The 20,918-nt window shown below is 32.9% G+C and overlaps 3 protein-coding genes across 3 annotated transcripts; all 3 read left to right on the plus strand.

Moving 5' to 3' along the window:
* Positions 1–5,899: 5,899 nt before the first annotated feature.
* Positions 5,900–7,975, plus strand: LOC111306555 (GDSL esterase/lipase 7-like). The gene is made up of 5 exons (XM_089750975.1): positions 5,900–6,385; positions 6,482–6,603; positions 6,790–7,053; positions 7,234–7,489; positions 7,761–7,975. The coding sequence occupies exons 1-5, from the start codon at positions 6,145–6,147 to the stop codon at positions 7,973–7,975; spliced, it is 1,098 nt and encodes a 365-aa protein (XP_089607101.1). The 5' UTR covers positions 5,900–6,144.
* Positions 7,976–13,276: 5,301 nt separating this feature from the next.
* Positions 13,277–15,139, plus strand: LOC111306556 (GDSL esterase/lipase 7-like). The gene is made up of 5 exons (XM_022904381.2): positions 13,277–13,563; positions 13,663–13,784; positions 13,973–14,218; positions 14,405–14,657; positions 14,925–15,139. Exons 1-5 carry the CDS (start codon positions 13,323–13,325, stop codon positions 15,137–15,139), a joined length of 1,077 nt encoding a protein of 358 aa, XP_022760116.2. The 5' UTR covers positions 13,277–13,322.
* Positions 15,140–18,063: 2,924 nt separating this feature from the next.
* Positions 18,064–19,191, plus strand: LOC149512939 (uncharacterized). Its single transcript, XM_089751124.1, has 2 exons — positions 18,064–18,422; positions 18,621–19,191. Exons 1-2 carry the CDS (start codon positions 18,064–18,066, stop codon positions 19,189–19,191), a joined length of 930 nt encoding a protein of 309 aa, XP_089607250.1.
* Positions 19,192–20,918: the final 1,727 nt, after the last annotated feature.

A 20,918-nucleotide genomic window follows, 5' to 3' on the forward strand; every position in this document is an offset into this window, starting at 1 on the left:
TCATTAAAAAAGAAGTAATATGTAGATATGGGCTTCCAAAAAGAATTATCTTAGATAATGCCAAGAATTTTAATAATAAGATGATAAAGGAGATATGTACCCAGTTTAAGATCAAACATCATAACTCGACACCCTATCATCCGAAAATGAATGGGATAGTAGAAGCAGCAAATAAGAATGTTAGAAAGATTCTTGAAAAAATGATCGAGACTTATAAAGATTGACATGAGAAGTTGCCTTTTACTTTGCATGCTTATTAGACATCAGTACATACCTCTACCGAGGTAACCCTATTTTCTTTGGTCTATGGGATGGAAGTAGTGTTGCCAGTGAAAGTAAAAAATTTTTCTTTGAGAATCCTAAGAGAAGTTGATTTGGAAGAAGCCGAATGGATCTAAAAGCGTTATGAGAAATTAAATTTTATTAAGGAGAAAAGATTGATAGCACTATGTCATAGGCAATTATACCAAAAGAGAATAATATGGGTACACGACATGAAAATTCAACCCCAATGTTTTCATGAAGGAGAGTTGGTTCTGAAAAGGATTCTCCTAAGTCAACATGACAATAGAGGAAAATGGACTCCAAATTGGAAAGGTCCATATGTTGTCAAGAAAGTGTTTTAAGGAAGAGCTTTAATTCTGACAGAAATGGATGGAGAAGACTTGCCCAATCCAATAAATTCACATGTTGTGAAGAAGTACTTTTCTTAAGAGAAAGAAAAAGGGCTCAAATTGAAAACCTATAAAAGGCAATTTGAGTTCAAAAAAAAAAAAGAGCTCAAATTGAAAACTTGTAAATGGCGATTTGAGTTAAAAAAAAAAAAGAAAAAGAGCCCAAATTGAAAACCTATAAAGGGCAGTTTTAGTTCAAAAAAAAAAGAAAAAAAAAAGCTTACATTGAAAACCCGTAAATGGCGATTTAAGTTCAAAAAAAATTAAAAAAAAAAAAGAGCTCAAATTGAAAATCCATAAAAAATGGTTTGAGTTAAAAAAATTAAAAAAAAAAAGAAAAAAAAGCTCAAATTGAAAACCCACAAAGGGTAATTGGAGTAAAAAAAGGATGTCTAAGTTGAAAGCCCGAAAAGGTAGCATAAAGGTTCAAGATATTACTTTCATAATGCAAGAGGCAAGTGTGATTTAATGAACTTGAAAAGATTAAAGACTTCAGTTGGATGGTTTTTGAGAAGAATTTTAAGTTACTTTGATCATGATTATTTGATAGCCCACTTTCGCCCATCTTTGTAACCTAGTCCCATTCAATCAATAAAATCCATTTCTTTGCTGATGTCAACATTAACCTCTTTTATTTTTCTCATTCATTTTCTTTTTTTTGTCTGCCCCTTTACATGGGTCAAAAAAATGTGTAATTGTTTTACATCTGTCATTTTATTGAATCGATAATGAATGAATAAATAATGATATGAAAATTCTTTTTATTACTCTGGAAAGCTAAGAACGGCATGGGCAAGTGAAATGAAAGCAATGGGAGCTTAATGGAATGTTGATCTTAGATTGACTGAAACTAAAAGACAATGATAGTTTGATTCTTTAACCAAATGTGTTCAAAAGTTGAAGGATCCATAATGGGCAAGAAAATGAAAATAGAAAAGAGCTTGAGAATCTTTTTACCATAATTAGATAAGCCCGACATCTCATAACATTTCATGTATTCTAGGAAAATTGGCATTTCATAACATTTCGTGTATGCATGTCATGAGATTTGCTTTTACAAGAAGGTGGTTGACATCACAAATTATTGAAGTTGTCAAGAATGAGGCGGTAATCATTTCGATTTTTTTTTTATGTATTATGACTTAGTCTAAGTTACTTATTTCAAACTTTAGTTCAGTCCAAGTCATTTTGTTTTGGATTTTGGCTTACGCCAAATCCTTCTTCGACTTAGTTCAAGTTATTTTTTTCAGACTTTGATTCAATCCAAGTCATTTTATTTTAGATCTCAGCCTATGCTAGATCATTTTTTAGTTATTTTAGACTTCGATTTTGTCCAGGTCATTTTATTTTGGATTTTGACTTTGTCAAGTCCTTCTTTAGCTCAGTCTAAGTTATTCATTTTAGACTTTGGCTCCATCTAGGTCATCTTATTTTGGATTTCGGCCTATGCCATATCCTTCTTTGATTCAGTCCAAGTTATTTATTTCAAACTTTGGTTCCATCCAAGTCATTTTGTTTTGGATCTCGATCTATGCTAGATCCTTCTTTGATTTAGGCCAAGTTACTTATTTTTAGACTTCGGTTCTATCCAAGTCATTTTGTGTTAAATTTTGGCCTATGCCAGATACTTCTTTGATTTAGTTCAAGTTACTTATTTCTAGACTTCGGTTCCATCCAAGTCATTTTATTTTGAATTTCGACCTATGCCAGATCCTTATTTGATTTAGTCCAAGTTACTTGTTTTTAGACTTCGTTTCCATCCAATTCATTTTATTTGGGCTTTCGACCTATGCCAGATTCTTCTTTGATCTGGTCCAAGTTGTTTATTTTAAACTTCAATTCAATCCAGGTCATTACATTTCTGGATTTTGGCCTATGCCAAATCCTTCTTTGACTTAGTTCGAGTCGTTCATCTTGAATTTTGGTCCAATCCAAATTCTCCTTGGACTTTTTATTAGTCCAACTTGTTCTTTTCCTCGAATAAGATCGTGATTGGTGTTTACATCTTTGCATAATCTCTACTTCATAAAAAATATGCAAAGAGAGACAACTGTAGACACCCATTTTTCCTTTTTTTCTTTTGAATCAAGTTTTTTAATGAATTGATAAAAGCGGAGTTTTAATCCTATTACAACTCTAGGATAAAGGAATTTCAATTTTGAAATTGGGATAAAAAAAGGTTTTTTTTTTTAAAAAGGGGATAATGGATGAGAGGATAAGAGGATTCTAATTTTTGAATCCTCGAATAGCCCTATATAAACTCTCAGTGATCACAGAAGACACACAAACATATAGGAGAGGCCAAAGAAGAGGCAATCAAAATCAAAAATAAAAATTTGAAGAGGCTATTGTTTACAGTAGAAGTTTCTAAGATTTTTCCATTGATTGGAGAATTAGATTTTTTTTTGGGAATTTTTTTTGTATTTTTTGCAAAATTTCTATAAATTCCAAAGTTCGTTGAATTTTTCGATGAAAATTCAAGTTTTTCGGTGACTTTCTGACAAAAAATCCAACTTCGGATAATAAAACCTAGAAATCGATGAGAATTTCATCGACATTCTTTGCATCTAAAGAGAGACTCAAAGAAAATTGAAGAGAAGAAAGAGAAATGGGAAAGAGCATCTGAGGATAAAAAGATTTCTTTGCCTTTTATACCACCCTAAAATAATGTCGTTTTGAGCTAAGAACCCAATAGGATATCGTGCTTTTCCATCTGTCCAACCTGATCCGCAGTGCCTCGACCCACTTACCTGTATCACTTAACCCCTGTTGAGCTATCAAGCTGAGCCACTCACCAAGCCGCACCCATTCCAATCGAGCAAAACTGTATCAAAGTTTTTTTTTTCTTTTTTTATCTATTTATTATTATTATTATTATTATTATTATTATTATTATTATTATTATTATTATTGTTATTGTTATTATTGTTGTTGTTGTTGTTGTTGTTATTGTTGTTGTTTTATTTATTGATTAAATTGGAATTATTTATTTATTTAAGTAAGCATTTTTTAATTTTTCAATGATTTTCTTAAAATAAAAATTTCAAAAAAAAGTATTTTTGAGGAAAAGTTAAAAGTATCAATTTTTCTTGAAAATAAATATTTCAAAAAAGGGATTTTTGAGGAAAAGTTGAAAATATCAATTTTCCTTGAAAAAAAAATTTTCAAAAAGGGCATTTTTAAGGAAAAATTGAAAGTATCAATTTTCCTTGCATAAAGGCATGAATTTTTTTTAAAGTAAAAAAATAATAATAAAAGAGATCCCCATGAAAGGTTAAATATTATTCCTTTTTCTTTTCTTGGAAATTTTTAATGTTAAATAATCCAACAACGGAGCCTCTATAAGAGAAATAGTAGTTTTCTTGTATACTTTTCAGGTGAGGGAACTTTCCTAATTTTTTGCCAAAAGTATTAGAGTTAATTAAGAATAATTTTCAATAATTAATTACTTGGTAAAATTTTTAAGGCTTAATGGATAACATGAAATTAAGCTGGTACCATCTTTCGATAGATGTATGGGGGTGCTATAATCTTTCTCACATGTAACCGTACTTCTAGACCTAGTTTTGGTTTCGTAGATATCGAATCCACCTTTCAAAGATACTTAAGTCAAACTTAAGATTTTTCTTTAAAAAAGGATAGATTCAGTCACGTGGCCAATCACATCTAAATAAAAAAGATTGATAATGACTTCTTAAGTCAATGTCTAGCGATAAGCCCACGAATCTAGACGTCATGACAAATATCTCATCGAATCACATCACATGCATGTTAACATCAATAATTATTTATATGAAAACAAAAGTAATAAAATGAAACATTTATGATTTACCACTTTTAATCAGGCACATGTGAAGGAAAAAATTATGTACAATTACCATATCCACTAGGGTAAAATTTATTTGTTAAAATAATTTAATAAAATTATAATAAAAATTCAAAATGATAGATTGATAAATTTTAATAAAAAATTAATAATATGTAAAAATAATAAAATGTTACTCATAGTTTAAATTTGATCAATATTTATTTAATGATAAAAATCATGTCAATTTTCACTAAAAATACTTTTTTTAAAATATATTAAAATATATTAATTTTTTTAAAAAAAATTTATACATTTGATTTATGTAATAAGAACTTTTATTTTATCTATTTTGATTTTTTATTTTAATTTTTATTTAATTGTTTTTAATAAAAAATTTTATCTAAAATCTTCATCTATGTGTTCTCTATCCCTTATATATATACATATATATATATCTAAATTTGATAATTTTATTAATAATTTGATATTTTTAAATACATTACAATAATATAAATAAAGAAATATATGAAAGCGACGTAGCATTTCTTACTTCATGCCCTAACTCAAACCAAACTACTTTTGGGATGCTTAGCATCTTACTGAAACTGTCTATTTAGCTATAGCACGTCATTGCATCAATGACAGTACTGTTTGCTTCCTCTTAATTTAAAGCAGCTAGTTTATTAAGACGTGAAGATGCATACAATAATTCGATCACAGGATTATCAATTTTAATTTGGAAAATATATAGTTGCTAGATTTTAATGGTTAATTGTGAATTCTCTGGATGATAAACAAAATTTGAATTATTAAAAAAAAAGCACTACGTTGCACCATTATTAACTTCTTTTCATGGCCAAGTGACACCTTTGTTACTATTATTTTTTGGAATTATTAAATACTATTTGAGATAATCATGATTTTTACGTGGAAGATAGTAGGGTTCTCATCTCATTTTCAGCACGTTCACGGCCAACTCGTTTGCCAACTAATGCAATGTTTTTTTTTTTTTTTTTTACTTAAGTGATGCCTACGCAAATTGGATATTATATGTATTATAATGCTTAAAATGAACCAGTTAAAATACTCAAGTTGTTTATTACTTGGAAAGAGGTTTAATCTCATCCTTGAACAAGAAATGATATATCTTGATGAATAATTAATTATTACCAAGAGTCAAATATGATTGATAATCCGATTTGATTTCGTCACTAATTTAAAATAAGTTTCTGTTGTGGGTTTTTTTTCTTTTGAAGGCAATAACTAATGAAGCTGCTGATTATAGAAGTGAAAATAGAAACAAAATTCGAATGAAACAATTACAAATTAATTATTAAATCTCATAAAAAATAAAAATAAAAATTCATGTGATACTCATGAAATTCTGCATGGTGTTGGTTGTACTTTCATTTCAGTTGTGTCATATTCTAGGCATACTTGGTCATTAAAAATATTTTCTCTGCTGAAGAAGAAAATGCAGGCTGGCTTGATTTGATTTCAGCTCAAAAGATTAAACCACAATCTATGCATTAATGGGAAAAAGCCTATGCATCACTGCGACTGATAATCAAAATTTTTTCCCACTCTTTTCTAGCTCAATTGGCCTTTGATGTTCCACTCTTCTATCTTTTTCTTACACAAATAATATTTTCATTTGGAAAGATGAGGAGAAACTTGATTTCGTTGAACGTATTCTTAGTTGCTTTCCTTCATATCTTCTTGCTAATTCACAGTAAACCTCTTGTACCGGCTCTGTATGTATTCGGAGATTCATTGTTTGACAGTGGCAACAACAATCTTCTTCCAACTGTTGCCAAGGCAAATTACCCACCTTATGGCCAGAATTTTGTCGAACACTTCACCAGCAGGTTCACTAATGGAAGAACTCTTCCAGACTTTATAGGTATTGAAAATTTAGTAAGTTAAAATGAATTCTTCATGATTAAACTATTATCAATTACCATATGCTTCTAATTTTTATCCTTTTTTTTAATTGAAGCTGAATTCCTTGATCTGCCATACCCTCCACCATACCTGAGTATACATGAATCAGTAAAGCTAACAGGTTTGAATTATGCATCTTCGGCTTGTGGAATTCTCCCTGAGACTGGAAGCCGATTTGTAAGAGCTTCAACTTATTATACTGTTTTCATAGCATTGAAAATTGGCAATTTACCCACCAATTACTTATCATTTTTTTGGAGTAATTCATTGCACTATGAGAAAAAATGTATATATAATTTCATATTTCTACCCTCCAATTAAAATAAATTATTTTAATTAGAAAAAAATTTCTTCCTATTACAGGGCAAATGCTTTAGTTTGGATGATCAAATTGATTTGTTTCGATGGACAATTGAGTCGAAAGTGCCTAGCCACTTTAAAAGCTCTAACGAGCGTTCTAACTACTTGGCAAAGTCTATATTTATATTAACAGTAGGCAGTAATGATTACATTCAAAACTATTTAGAACCACCATTATTGAGCAGAAGCCAAGATTATGATCGCCAAGATTATGATCCTCAAACATTTGCTCAGCTTCTCATGGATGCTCTCTCCAAGCATTTTGAGGTTCTCCACAAATCCCTTTTCAATTATATCTGCTTTTCCTTTTCTTCAGCCTGAGGTGTTGGAATTTGAATCTTAAATTTATTTGTTGCCCACCTATTGAGTTAAGCTTCAAATTTTTCATTTTTTTTATATACATGTTTTGTCAATAATATATTTCTTTTCATATTATTTCAATTGCAGAGACTATATAGATTAGGAGCTAGGAAGATAATAATGTTTGAAATCGCCCCGCTTGGATGCATCCCACATTACACAAGGAAATATGAACTCAAAGGAAAATGTCATCACGAAACAAACCAAATTGTCTCATATTTTAATAATATGTTTCATGCAACGCTGAAGAATTTAACATCTACTCTTCAGGGCTCCATGTTCATCCTTGCTCGAATAAATTCATTAGTTCACGATTCTATTACTAATCCTTCAAATATGGTAAGTTTTTAAAGTATTAGCAATTACCTTATACATTGTCAGGGATAAAGTTTTTAATCTCCACAAATAGTGTTAGAAAATTATCCCATGTTTCATCCGGTTAACTTTAAGAATATTAATAAATTAATTTAATAATTAAATGAACATAATACAAAATAATAATCCCGTTTTATGGAACTTATGGAACTTTGCTCAACTGTTAGCGTATATATAGTAATTGATTTTTTTTTCTAATTTTCTTAATTATAACTGTTTTTTAACATTGAGTTTTGCAGGCTATACTGATGCAAGCTATCCATGTTGCACAACTTGGGGAAATGGGACCTCATCATGCATCCCATGGCCGGTGCCATGTCCCACCCCAAATGAACATTTGTTCTGGGATGGTTACCATAATACAGAAATAGGGAATTCAATAGCGGCATCCCTTTGTTTCAACGATCCTGAATTTTGTACTCCTTTTAGCATCAGGGAGCTCATACAAATTTGAAGTTATGTGTAGGTGTTAGAAAATTAATAAGTTTAGGACTACCTACTTTAATATTAATCTGAATTGCCAAAAAAAAGAAAATTATCATACTTGTTTCAGGAATCTCCAATAATCTACTTATGGAACAGTTTATTGATCATTTTCGTCTATGAAACATTCATTAGAATTGTCCATAAATTTTTACAATTCAAGTCCTAAGGTTTTAGATGGATAGAAGACAGTTTAAAAAATTTTTTTACTAGAGTAATTAAGATTAACTCATCTTATTAATTTCTGCCAATATATATGTTTATTTATATAGCACATATCTTAATATTTTTAATAGTGCTTATGCATAATTTTATTAGGAATAGAATTTTAATTCAACTCAAATTAGGGTTCGCTAATGCCTATAAGAATATGCTAATGAATTTGGATCCACTTAACCTTACCCATATTTCCAACATAAAGATTTAATTAAGACGGCACATATTTTACCATTCCAAAAGTCACCAAATAAAAAAATGCTCTGGTGCATAAAAAAAGATAATCAAATTTAAATGAATTGTTAGAGAAAGAAAGAAGAATGGGTTCGGCAAAGATCGGAGAAGCAATCGTCCAGTGGAATTCTGGAGTGTGCGTTCAGAGATTGAACAATGGAAATGAAGACTTGTAATGGTCTTTGTTGACAATATTCATCCTGAGGGAAGAGAAGCAATTTTGTGGGATCATATCATGCAGCATGGGAAAATTATGGACTTCTACATTCCTCTAAAGAGAAGAAGGCCAAGGGGCAGCAAATTTGGATTTTTTTGCTTCAAGGATTTGCAAGAGGCACTGTCAGTCATCAGGGCAATGGATGGTTTTGTATGGAATGGCTGGAGTTTAAGGGCAAGTCTGGCCAAGTATGAAAAGGGTAGTTATGAAGGGTCTGCAAAGAATCTAACAAAAAGGAACGCCTTCCATAGACATCTTGTCATGCATGAGGGGATCAATGAGACTACAAACCTAACTTATGCAGAAGTGACAAGAAGAAATATTCCAATCCTGCATGCATCAAGGCCGTATGGAAATGGTAAAGAGCAATTCTAGAGGCGGGTGGAAAACAACTTTCATTGCTGGGAGGCAAAAACCAGAGGCAAGAACGAATAGTGTTGGAAGAAGACGACTTAGAAATGGATTGATTGGAGAGGAGTGCAGTGCCGGAGGTGAAAATTCCTTAGGCTATTCGCATGCTACAACAACACATATTTAGTGAATGAGTCATGTAATTCTCAGTCACAGTTATGGGAGGAAGTATGTTTCCATTACTGTTAGAGTCAAAGGAAGAAATGCTTGGTATGTTAGAAGACGGGAGAACATGGCTTGAAGAATGGTTTTTCTGGATAAAACCATGAAGCCCTAACATAATCAGTCTTGATAAGTTCGTTTGGTTGAGACTGAAACACGTTCCTCTCCATGCATGCTGCTATGACTTTTTTAAGAAGGTTGGAGACAAATGGGGTAATTTCATTACGGTTGACGATAGTACAATGAGGAAGAGGCGTCTCGATATGGCTAGAGTTCTCTCCCTTGTCAAGAAAAATGTCTGCATACCAAATTCAACCCAAGTTATGGTAAAAGGAAAATCTTATGATATAAAGATCGCGTTGGAAGGTGGCTATGATTTCTTATGGAATGCGAGTGTTTACACTTCAACAAAATCAATAGCCACATAAGCAAAATTGCCACGTTAGAAAAATTATAATGCCACATCATCAAATTTAACAGAAAAAGTTTGAACCATTAGTAATTTGACTAAATTCGATAATTAAATGAAGTACAAAAATCTAATTTAAATACATTAAAATAAAAAGATTAATTTTACTATTTAACTGAAGTACAAATATCAGTTGCATAATTTGATTTATCATTTTCTATCCTAGGCAATTTACAAGTTGAAAATTTACTGTTAACATAGTAGAAAAAGTATGTTAATATGCAAAATGAAAGAAACCAACTTAATGATATTATTGAGAATTTGTATCTCTTTAAAGATAGACACAGAGGTTGAAAAGAAATAAAATTGTTTCAATCTTTCAAGTCATCTTTCCCTTCACATCATATTGATAACTTTGGTTTTAAATGTCTCTTGAAGTTATCATTTCAGAAATTGAAATTGACATAATATAGATAAATAAGAAAAAAAATACATAAAAACTGATAATAAGAGATAAAATAAGTAAAATTAAATTGTAAATTTTAACAATAAGAAAATTTTAATCTCATTACAATTTAATTTTCTTTAATATTTTTTTACTAATTTATTTACATATGACAGCTAAAATGAATTATTTAGATTTAGATTAATTGAATAAGGGTTGTCAAGAAATCATTCTTTGAACTTCAGTAAGCCAAACAACCCATATGAGAAAGTTAAGAAACCTCAAACATTTCAATTTGTTAGCCTTGAATTGATCCTTATTTTGAAATGACAAAATATTAAGCTAAATAAACTTGATTAAGATTTTTGAAAAAGATTTATTTAGTACATGTTCTTAAGTTTTATTATTTTGGTACTAAATAAATAATATGATTTTCAAAGTTTAAACAAACATTTCTTTACGTGTTCTTATTTCTCAAATCAAAGGTATCTTTAAACATTATCTATTTGAGCTTAAATGAAAGTTCAGTTGTTGTTTTTAAAATGAACTTATTCATTTTGGACTCAATACAATTTTGATAATATTGGTTTTGAGAAATTGATTAACTTAAGAAAGTTATTTTACAAGAACAAAGTTTTCTAACATTGAATTTGTTTTATTTCTCTATATTAATTCACAAAGCTTTAATTTTTTAATTTTATATGGTTGGAAAACTCTTTGAGTCTACTTTCTAATGGATCAAACAAAATCAAAATTTAAATTTTCTAAAAAAAGATTTTGAATTTTTACTAGATATTTTATAGTTGTCTAAAAACTGCACAAGAGGTAGATTTGAAAATTTACTATGATTCATACACAATGAATTAGGTGATGGATTTTATATAGATAGAAAGCTCATTAAGTATAGTTTCTAAATCTTCAAATGGATTTTTATTTAGATTTATATAACAAACGGTTTTTGAATTAGATTGATATAACTCATAATATGATCAAATTAGTGAGTAGAGTGCAAAATAAGAAACAACCATCCAGCTTTGATAGGATCGATTCTTTCAGGAAAGGAATTGATTGATTTTTTACCCGTAATGCATCTTTGTGCTTCAGGTTAAAGAAGGGATTGATTAGGTGGTGCATTTTCAAGGCATAAATTGGCTTCCAAAAGTGAACCAATTAATCCCCTTATGGAAAGGATCGATCAGGTAGGCCTTGAAACAACTCCAACAGCTAGTTTATCAAGCTTCAACTGGTATATTCTTCTCCCATGCATTCCCAATGGCTATTTCCTCAATTTCTCTATAAATTAGGCACTTCAATACACCAAGAAGATTGATGAATCAAGAGAGTAAGAACTAACAAGTTATATTTTTATTTTCTCAAAGAATCAATAGTTGTTAAAGTTTAAAATCCATAACTTTTGTATTTATTGTATCCAAGCTATATTGTTGTTCATTCATCAAATTTTTTTGTACTTTATTTGGCAAACACTTAACCTTTGAAAGGAGTTCTAATTTTGTATTTTTTATTAAGTAATTTTGTAATCAAGAGATAAGGCATCCTATTGAATTTGTTGGATTGTGAGGTTGCTACTTAGCCTAAAAAATAGAGAGTGTAAGGTTTCTATCTTAAGCCTCAAAGAGAAAATGATAGGGTTATATTTTCAATTCAAGATTAGTGGATTGAAGCCTTAGTGTGGACAACCAAAAAGAGAAGACGTAGGTGCCTTGTGGAGAAAGACTGAACCTCTATAAATCATTATGTTTGATTTCTCTATCCCTATGTCCTTACATTTATTGTTGTTTATATTAGATTCTAGGTTTATTAATTGTTATTACTTGCATTATATTTTCATCAAAGTGCTTATTGTTTTAATTCTTCATTCAATTATTTTGAAATCATTGTTTGAGAAGAACTTAGAGAAATTCAATTCACCCTCCCTCTTGGATTACCATCTCACCTAAAAAACTAACAGCTGGTCTCAGAGCGAGATTGCAAGTTCGAGTCCCCTAGGCGTCGCTAGGGTTAGATTGTTGGATTATAAGGTCAAGTGATCTCCCTTAAGGACTCGGTATGTCAGTTTATCTAGGTGAGGTATCTCATGGTGGATCGGATTTCGATGTACCACTTATCATGGGCTGAGACTCAACCTCTAGGTCCATGACAATGGTATCGAGCTAGCTCTTGAAGTACTAGCAATGTACCACCAAGGATGATAGGCCTTCATTGAAGTGGGAGAGGATGTCACCGAACTAAGGAAGAGTCCTGAATCCTACATCGACTGTGTACTAGAGTTGGTTATGAGATATAAGGGTTCACACCATCACCTCCTTGTGAGGTGTCTTTTGTGAAACCGTAAACTAAATATGTATTTAAATTTTTTTTGAATTATTAAATACTATTTAAGATGATCATGATTGTAACGTGGAAGATTGTAGGATTCTCATCTCATTTTCAGCACGTTCATGGCCAAATCGATTGCCAACTAATGCAAGATTTTTTTTTTTTTTTGAGTTAGGTGATGCCTACACAAATTAGATATTATATTTGTATTATAATGCTTGAACAGAATCAGTTAAAACACTTAGTTGGTGGTTAATTGGAAAGATGTTTAATCTCATCCTTGAACAAGAAATCATATACATTGTTGAGTAATTAATTATTATGTAGTCAAATATTCTTGATAATCCCATTTAATTTCGTCACTAATTTAAAATAAATTTCTGTTGTGGTTTGTTTTTCTTTTTAATGCAATAATTCATGATGCTGATGATTATAGAAGTGAAAAACAGAAACTAAATTAGAATGAAAGAATTTCAATTAATTATTAAATCTCATAAAAAAAATCATGTGATACTCATGAAATTCTGTTTAGTTTTGATAAGAATTTAAAATTAATATTAAATCTCATAAAAAAAAATTCATGTGATACTCATGAAATTCTGTTTAGTTTTGATAGTACTTTACTTTCATTTCAGTTGTGTCATATTCTTGGCATACTTAAGTCATTAAAAATATTTTCTCTGCTAAGGAAGAAAAAGCTGGCCGACTTGATTTGATTTCAGTTCAAAAGATTAAACCACAATCTATGCATTAAGGGGGAAAAAACTGTGCATTATTGCGGCTGATAATCAAATTTTTTTTCCCTCTATTTTCAAGCTCAATTGGTGGCCTTTGATGTTCCACTCTTCTATCTTTTTCTTACTCAAATAATATTTTCATTTGGAAAGATGAGAAGCAACTTGATTTCGTCGAACGTATTCTTAGTTGCTTTCCTTCATATCTTCTTGCTAATTCACAGTAAACCTCTTGTACCGGCTCTGTATGTATTCGGAGATTCATTGTTTGACAGTGGCAACAACAATCTTCTTCCAACTGTTGCCAAGGCAAATTACCCACCTTATGGCCAGAATTTTGTCGACCACTTCACCGGCAGGTTCACTAATGGAAGAACTCTTCCAGACTTTATAGGTATTGAAAATTTTAATAAGTTAAAATCAATTCTTCATGATTAAACTACTATCAATTACCATATGCTTCTAATTTTTATCCTTTTTTTTTTAATTGAAGCTGAATTCCTTCATCTGCCATACCCTCCACCATACCTGAGTATACGTGAATCAGTAAAGCTAACAGGTTTGAATTACGCATCTTCAGCTTGTGGAATTCTCCCTGAGACTGGAAGCCGATATGTAAGAGCTTCAACTTACTATACTGTTTTCATAGCATTGAAAATTGGCAATTTACCCTTCAATTAATTATCATTTTTTTTGGAGTAATTCATTGTACTATGAGAAAAAAATGTATATATAATTTCATATTTCTACCCTCCAATTAAAATAAATTGTTTTAATTAGAAAAAAATTTCTTCCTATTACAGGGCAAATGCTTGAGTTTGTGTGATCAAATTGATTTGTTTCGATGGACAATTGAGTCGAAAGTGCCTAGCCACTTTAAAGGCTCTAAGAAGCGTTCTAACTACTTGGCAAAGTCTATATTTATGGTAACAATAGGCAGCAATGATTACATTCAAAATTTAGAACCACCATTATTGAGCAGAAGCCATGATTGTGATCCTCAAACATTTGCTCAGCTTCTCACGGATGCCCTCTCCAATAATTTTGAGGTTCTCCACAAATCCCTTTTCAATTATATCTTCTCTTCTTTTTCTTCAGCCTGAGGTGTTGGAATTTGAATCTTAAATTTATTTGTTGCCCACCTATTGAGTTAAGCTCCAATTTTGCTTTTTTTTTTTTTTTTATATGCATGTTTTGTCAAATTTTTTTTTTTTTTCATATTATTGAAATTGCAGAGACTATATAGATTAGGAGCTAGGAAGATAGTAATGTTCGAAATCGCCCCGCTTGGATGCATCCCACATTACACAAGGAAATATGAACTCAAAGGAAAATGTCATCACGAAACAAACCAAATTGTCTCATATTTTAATAATATGCTTCATGCAACGCTGAAGAATTTAACATCTACTCTTCAGGGCTCGATGTTCAGCCTTGCTCGAATAAATTCATTAGTTCACGATTATATTACTAATCCTTCAAAATATGGTAAGTTTTTAAAGTATTAGCAATTACTTTATACATTTTCAGGGATAAAGTTTTTAACCTTCACAAATAGTGTTAGAAAATTATCACATGTTTCATCCGGTTAACTTTAAAAATATTAATAAATTAATTTAATAATTAAATGAACATGTTATAAAATAATAATCCCGTTTTATGGAATTTAGCTCAACTGTTAGCCTATATATAGTAATTGATTTTTTTTTTCTAATTTTCCTAATTATAACTATTTTTTAACATTGAGTTTTGCAGGCTATACTGATGCAAGCTATCCATGTTGCACAACTTGGGGAAATGGGACCTCATTATGCATCCCATGGCTGGTGCCATGTCCCAACCCAAATGAACATTTGTTCTGGGATGGTTACCATAACACAGAAATAGGGAATTCAATAGCGGCATCCCTTTGTTTCAACGATTCTGAATTTTGTACTCCTTTTAGCATTAGGGAGCTCATACAAATTTGAAGTTATGTGTAGGTGTTAGAAAATTAATAAGTTTAGGGCTACCTACTTTAATACTAATCTGAATTTCCAAAAAAAAATTATCATACTTGTTTCAGGAATCTCCAATAATCTACTTATGGAACAGTTTATTGATCATTTTCGTCTATGAAACATTCATTAGAATTGTCCATAAATTTTTACAATTCCAGTCCTAAGGTTTTATATGGATAGAAGAGAGTTTAAAAAAATTTTACTAGAGTAATTAAGATTAACTCTTCTTATTAATTTCTGCCAATATAAATATCTATTTATATAGCACATATCTTGATATCTCTAATAGTGCTTATGCATAATTTTATTAGGAATAGAACTTTAATTCAACTCAAATCAGGAGTTAGATAATGTTTACATGAATATGCTATTGAATTTGGATCCACTTAATCTTACCCATATTTCCAACATAAAGATTTAATTAAGATGGCACATATTTTATCATTCCAAAAGTCACCAAATAAAAAAATGCTCTGGTGCATAAAAAAAGATAATCAAATTTAAATGAATTGTTAGAGAGTGAATGACAGATAGAGAGAGAAAGCAGAATGGGTTTGGCAAAGATCGCAGAAGCAATCGTCCAGTGGGATTCTGGAGTGTGCGTTCAGAGATTGAACAATGGAAAAGAAGAATTGTAATGGTCTTTGTTGACAATATTCATCCTGAGGGAAGAGAAGCAATTTTGTGGGATCATATCATGCAGCATGGGAAAATTATGGACTTCTACATTCCTCTAAAGAGAAGAAGGCCAAGGGGCAGCAAATTTGGATTTTTTTGCTTCAAGGATTTGCAAGGGGCACTGTCAGTCATCAGGGCAATGGATGGTTTTGTATAGAATGGCAGGAGTTTAAGGGCAAGTCTGGCCAAGTATGAAAAGGGTAGTTGGTCTGCAAAGAATCTAACAAAAAGGAAAGCCTTCCATAAACATCTTCTCATGCATGAGGGGATCAATAAGACTACAAACCTAACTTGTGCAAAAGTGACAAGAAGAAATATTTCAATCCTGCACGCATTAAGGCCGTATGGAAATGGTAAAGCAGCAATTCTAGAGGCGGGTAGAAAACAACTTTCATTGCTGGAAGGCAAAACCAGAGGCAAGAACGAATAGTGTTGGAAGAAGACGACTTAGAAATGGATTGATTGGAGAGGAGTGCAGTGCCGGAGGTGAAAAATCCTTAGGCTATTCGCATGCTACAACAACACATATTTAGTGAATGAGTCATGTAATTCTCAGTCACAGTTATGAGAGGAAGTACGTTTCTATTACTGTTAGAGTCAAAGGAAGAAATGCTTGGTATGTTAGAAGACGGGAGAACATGGCTTGAAGAATGGTTTTTCTGGATAAAACCATGAAGCCCTAACATAATCAGTCTTGATAAGTTCGTTTGGTTGAGACTGAAACACGTTCCTCTCCATGCATGCTGCTATGACTTTTTTAAGAAGGTTGGAGACAAATGGGGTAATTTCATTACGGTTGACGATAGTACAATGAGGAAGAGGCGTCTCGATATGGCTAGAGTTCTCTCCCTTGTCAAGAAAAATGTCTGCATACCAAATTCAACCCAAGTTATGGTAAAAGGAAAATCTTATGATATAAAGATCGCGTTGGAAGGTGGCTATGATTTCTTATGGAATGCGAGTGTTAAGCAAATTATACAAAACAAAATGAGTGCATCTTCGTCTAGCTCATTTGAGAATAAGATGATGGTAGCCTCCAGTGAAGAAAAAGTGCATTCAGACCATGAACAGGATAAGTTGAACAGTCAAAGGGCCTTGGAAGCTTCACTACAGCAACTGTCAATACAGTCTGGAAATGAACTCTTAGGTTTAGGGGAATCGGGTGCGTGAGGGTTCATTTGAGCCGCCAAATTTAAACAGCTTGTTTTTCAAGACAGAAGGGAAAAGGTCGGTTGGGTTTTAAGAACAGAACATGCAGCCTTACAGTGCCGTTAGATTAACTTCCATAGAGGACATCCACACTGGAGTTGGATTTATGGGTTCTGTTAAGAAAAACCCAAGAGAATAATAGTATTGGGCCCGTGCCCAACATAGTGAATTAAGTGCACTTGTTGGACCTCAAAGGCAACCTACAAAATTGCAAATGAGGATGGGTGGAATGATTGGGTCTTATGGAATATGGGTTCTTGTAGAATTATAGTACCTATGCACATGAGGATGAAGGTATGATTGGCTCTCAATGCAAAAGACAGCAAGACTCAGTATGGAGGGTCAAGCTGTGCACCAAAGTAGCGACGGGTTAAACGGTTTATCAGAAACAATGATTGATGTGTGTGTGACAAGTTTAGAAGACAGGCTAAAAACAAATCAGAAAGTGAAGACAAGGAGTAAGAGGACCCCTTCTAAGGCAGCCCCTGAAACAAAAACAAGGGGTATTTCTAAGGCAGGTCGAAGAACATTGAAAGAGGCAGAAATGGTTTGGCGAAAAGATCAAAAGAAAAATAGCTTTGAAGTTGCAAATCCTTAAGGATGCCAACTTATCAGATGAGGATATTAGGTGTCAATAGGACTTTTAGAAATGAAGCTGAGAAAACTTTGGAGGTGGTGAAACTATTGGGTCTATGCACTGAAGGTTATGAGGAAGAAATCATTAAGAAGTTAATGGCCATTAAGGGCGAGGAATGCAACTAGGACGCTGAGATGTAACTCTCTAAGCCTTCTTTTTTTGTCTTATGGGAATTAAAATACGTCTGTGAAGGTTTTTCCATAAATATTAGAGGGATCGGTAAAAAAGAGAAAAGAAGAGCCCTCAAAATGTTAATTCTTAAAGAAAAGCCATCCATAGTGTTTATTCAAGAATCAAAGTTTAAAGAGGTTTTGGGCAAAATTATTAATCAGCTTTGGGGTAGCAAGGGTATTAGATTTATGCCTGTGGGATGTCTGGGGGTTTGATTTGCATGTGGTTTGAAGGTGATTTTGTTCTTTCCTCAGCCTCAGTGAAAGATCGTTTTATCTGGTTGAGAGGGAAATTCACACAATTCTCGGGTCATATCAGTTTGGTTAATGCCTATGCCCCTAACGAGATACAGGAGAAGAGGGTATTTTTGGATGAACTAGCAGGATTAAAGTCGAATGACAATGGGCTCTGGTGTTACGCTGGAGACTTCAACGCCGTATTGAATGAGGACGAAAAGGTGGGAATTTCTTTTGTGGATACATCCATTAGAGACTTCATTAGTTTGAACCAATCTGTTGAATCGGTGGACATTCCCCTCATGGACAGAAAGTACACATGGTATTGAGGGAGTAGCTCTATAGCAATGAGTCGACTTGATAGATTTTTACTATCATCCAATTGGCCTTCAGTTTTCTCATCCATCAATTAATGGAGTCAGGAGGGCTGCTTCTCGGATCATGTTCCCATCTGCCTTGTTGTTGACATCGTCGACTAGGGCCCTAAACCCTTTAATATGTTCAATCATTGGCTGGACAGTGCCAAATTCGATAATATGGTAGATATGAAGTGGAGTAGCTATTCTGTGCAGGGATTCGTTGGAATTAGGTTGCAGCAAAAACTGAATTTCTTAAAGAAAGACACCAGATTGTGGACCGGATACAAAAAGAGGGGTGTTTCTGATGAAATTGAAGCTCTTAACAAGGAAATAGCAGGGCTGGAAAGAAGACATGAGGATGCCCCAATGAACAAGGATTTTGGCCCTCTCATAAACTCTAAAAAGAGGGAACTTTGGCACCTACAAACTGTTGAAGAAAGAACTTGGAGACAAAAAGCTAGGGTCAAGTGGATCCAAGAAGGAGATAAAAACACCAGATTTTTTCATTGCCTAGCAAATAGCAGATGGAGGAATAATTTTTTAAGCCACCTTTCTTTCAAGGGGAAATGTCTTTCCACACCAAAGGAAATTAAGTATGCTATTGAGTGTCATTTTAAGGAGCACTTCAGGAAGGATGATTGTGCAGCATTTTCTTTCTCAAATTTTGACACACAGAAATTAACCAGTGACCAAGTGAGGCCCCTTTTGGTAAAGAAGAGGTTTGGAACGTAGTGATGGAGTGAAATATTGACAAAACCCCTGGCCCTGATGGCTTTAATTTCAATTTTATAAAGAAAAATGGTTATTGTTAAGATCGAAAATTATGGAGTTCATGGAGGACTTCCGCAAAACAACAAAATCCCTAAAGGTGTTAACACTTCATTCATAGTCCTTGTTCCCAAAAAACAGTGTGCAAAATCCCTAAATGATTTTCAGCCTATCTCACCCATTGGCTGCATATACAAAATCTTGGCTAAAACGCTATCAAATAGGCTAAAGCAAGTTATGGGAACAATAATCCACCCCACTCAGTCAACTTTTGTGAAGAGGCGTCAAAGCATGGATAACGTGTTGATCATTAATGAAATTATTGATTATATGAAGAAGTCTCCCAAGGGTGGCTTGGTCCTCAAGTTAGATTTCGAAAAACCGCTCGATAGTGTTGATAGGGAATTTCTGTCGTCTATCATGAGTCTCATGGGATTTGGCAGTAAGTGGATTGGTAGGATACATGGTTGTATTTCCAATGCTTCAGTTTTGGCTCTCATAAATGGCTCCCCTTTGAACCCAATCATGCTCCAAAAGGGACTGCGTCAAGGCGATCCACTCTCGCTCTTTCTATTCAACATTGTTGCTGAAAAGTTAAGCTTTCTGTTTAGGAAAACTGTCATTAGAAATGTTCGAAGGAATCACGATAGGGCATCAGAACATATAGGTCTCGCATCTTTAATTTGTGGATGACACTATAATATTCTTCAAGCCACAACTTGAGCACTTACTAATGATTAAAAAGGTCCTTTGGTGCTTTTAGTTGGCCTCTGGTCTGAAAGTGAATTTCTTTAAGTGCCTTATATGGTGTCAACATTGATCCCTCGATGATAGGAGAATGGGCACTAAAAATATATGCAAGGCAGGCTCCTTACTTGCAAAATATCTTGGGCTCCCTTTGGGGGCCAACCTGAGGCTACTTTCTTCTTTGCAGCCGGTCATAGATTCTTTCAGGAACAGACTCAGTCTATGGAAAAGTAAGCTTTTATCTATGGGAGACAAAGTTGCACTAATCAAATCTGTTCTTGCTAATTTATCAATTTACTATATGTCTTTGTTTAAGGCTCCGAGCGGAGTAATCTTTGAGCTTGAAAAAATCTAGAGGCAGTTTCTGTGGAGTGATAGTGAAGGCAAAAGAAAACTGAGGTTGATTGACTGGGGCACAATTTGTAAAAGTAAAAATTATGGTGGTTTGGGAATCAATCTTTACTTGCCAAATGGCCTTGGAGGTTTGGGAAAGAGATGAACTCCCATTGGAGGAACTTGATTTGTGAGAAGTACATGCTCCCTCTAGGCGATCTATGGCCTGCACCTTGCCCGACCCATTCCCTTTCCTGAATAGTTTGTCTTTTTGTGCAGGTGATGGTTCCAGAATTCGCCCTTGGATGGACAAATGAATCGAAAGCCACATATTGAAGCACAGCTTTGGAAGAATCTATGCTTTAGCTGTTAAAAACGATGGACTTATCAAGGAATTTGGGGAATGAGATGGCTTAACTTGGAAATGGAACATTAAGCTGAGGCGTAGTTTTTTCTATTGGGAGCATGAATAATGGGAAGTTTTTCTGAAAACGATAACTCTATCTCCTTATCGCCTTCGATTCCCGATAGATCCATTTGGGCTCACGGAACAAACAGTATTTTCAATCCGAAATCTTCTAGGCAAGAGTTGGGGAAAACCACCTCTCAAG

This window comes from Durio zibethinus, chromosome 21, assembly GCF_047325235.1.
Source record: "Durio zibethinus cultivar Kanyao isolate XHJ-2024 chromosome 21, ASM4732523v1, whole genome shotgun sequence".
Classification (NCBI taxonomy): domain Eukaryota; kingdom Viridiplantae; phylum Streptophyta; class Magnoliopsida; order Malvales; family Malvaceae; genus Durio; species Durio zibethinus.

What these genes read in the sequence shown, in the direction of transcription:
- LOC111306555 (XM_089750975.1), top strand. Translation starts at nt 6,145, where the DNA reads ATGAGGAGAAACTTGATTTCGTTGAACGTATTCTTAGTTGCTTTCCTT. An exon ending in CTGAGACTGGAAGCCGATTT is followed by an intron (nt 6,604 to 6,789) that starts GTAAGAGCTTCA and finishes TTCCTATTACAG; the next exon opens with GGCAAATGCTTTAGTTTGGA. An exon ending in CTCTCTCCAAGCATTTTGAG is followed by an intron (nt 7,054 to 7,233) that starts GTTCTCCACAAA and finishes TTTCAATTGCAG; the next exon opens with AGACTATATAGATTAGGAGC.
- LOC111306556 (XM_022904381.2), top strand. Translation starts at nt 13,323, where the DNA reads ATGAGAAGCAACTTGATTTCGTCGAACGTATTCTTAGTTGCTTTCCTT. An exon ending in AACTCTTCCAGACTTTATAG is followed by an intron (nt 13,564 to 13,662) that starts GTATTGAAAATT and finishes TTTTAATTGAAG; the next exon opens with CTGAATTCCTTCATCTGCCA. An exon ending in TACTAATCCTTCAAAATATG is followed by an intron (nt 14,658 to 14,924) that starts GTAAGTTTTTAA and finishes TGAGTTTTGCAG; the next exon opens with GCTATACTGATGCAAGCTAT.
- LOC149512939 (XM_089751124.1), top strand. Translation starts at nt 18,064, where the DNA reads ATGTCTGGGGGTTTGATTTGCATGTGGTTTGAAGGTGATTTTGTTCTT. An exon ending in ATGGACAGAAAGTACACATG is followed by an intron (nt 18,423 to 18,620) that starts GTATTGAGGGAG and finishes TTGGCTGGACAG; the next exon opens with TGCCAAATTCGATAATATGG.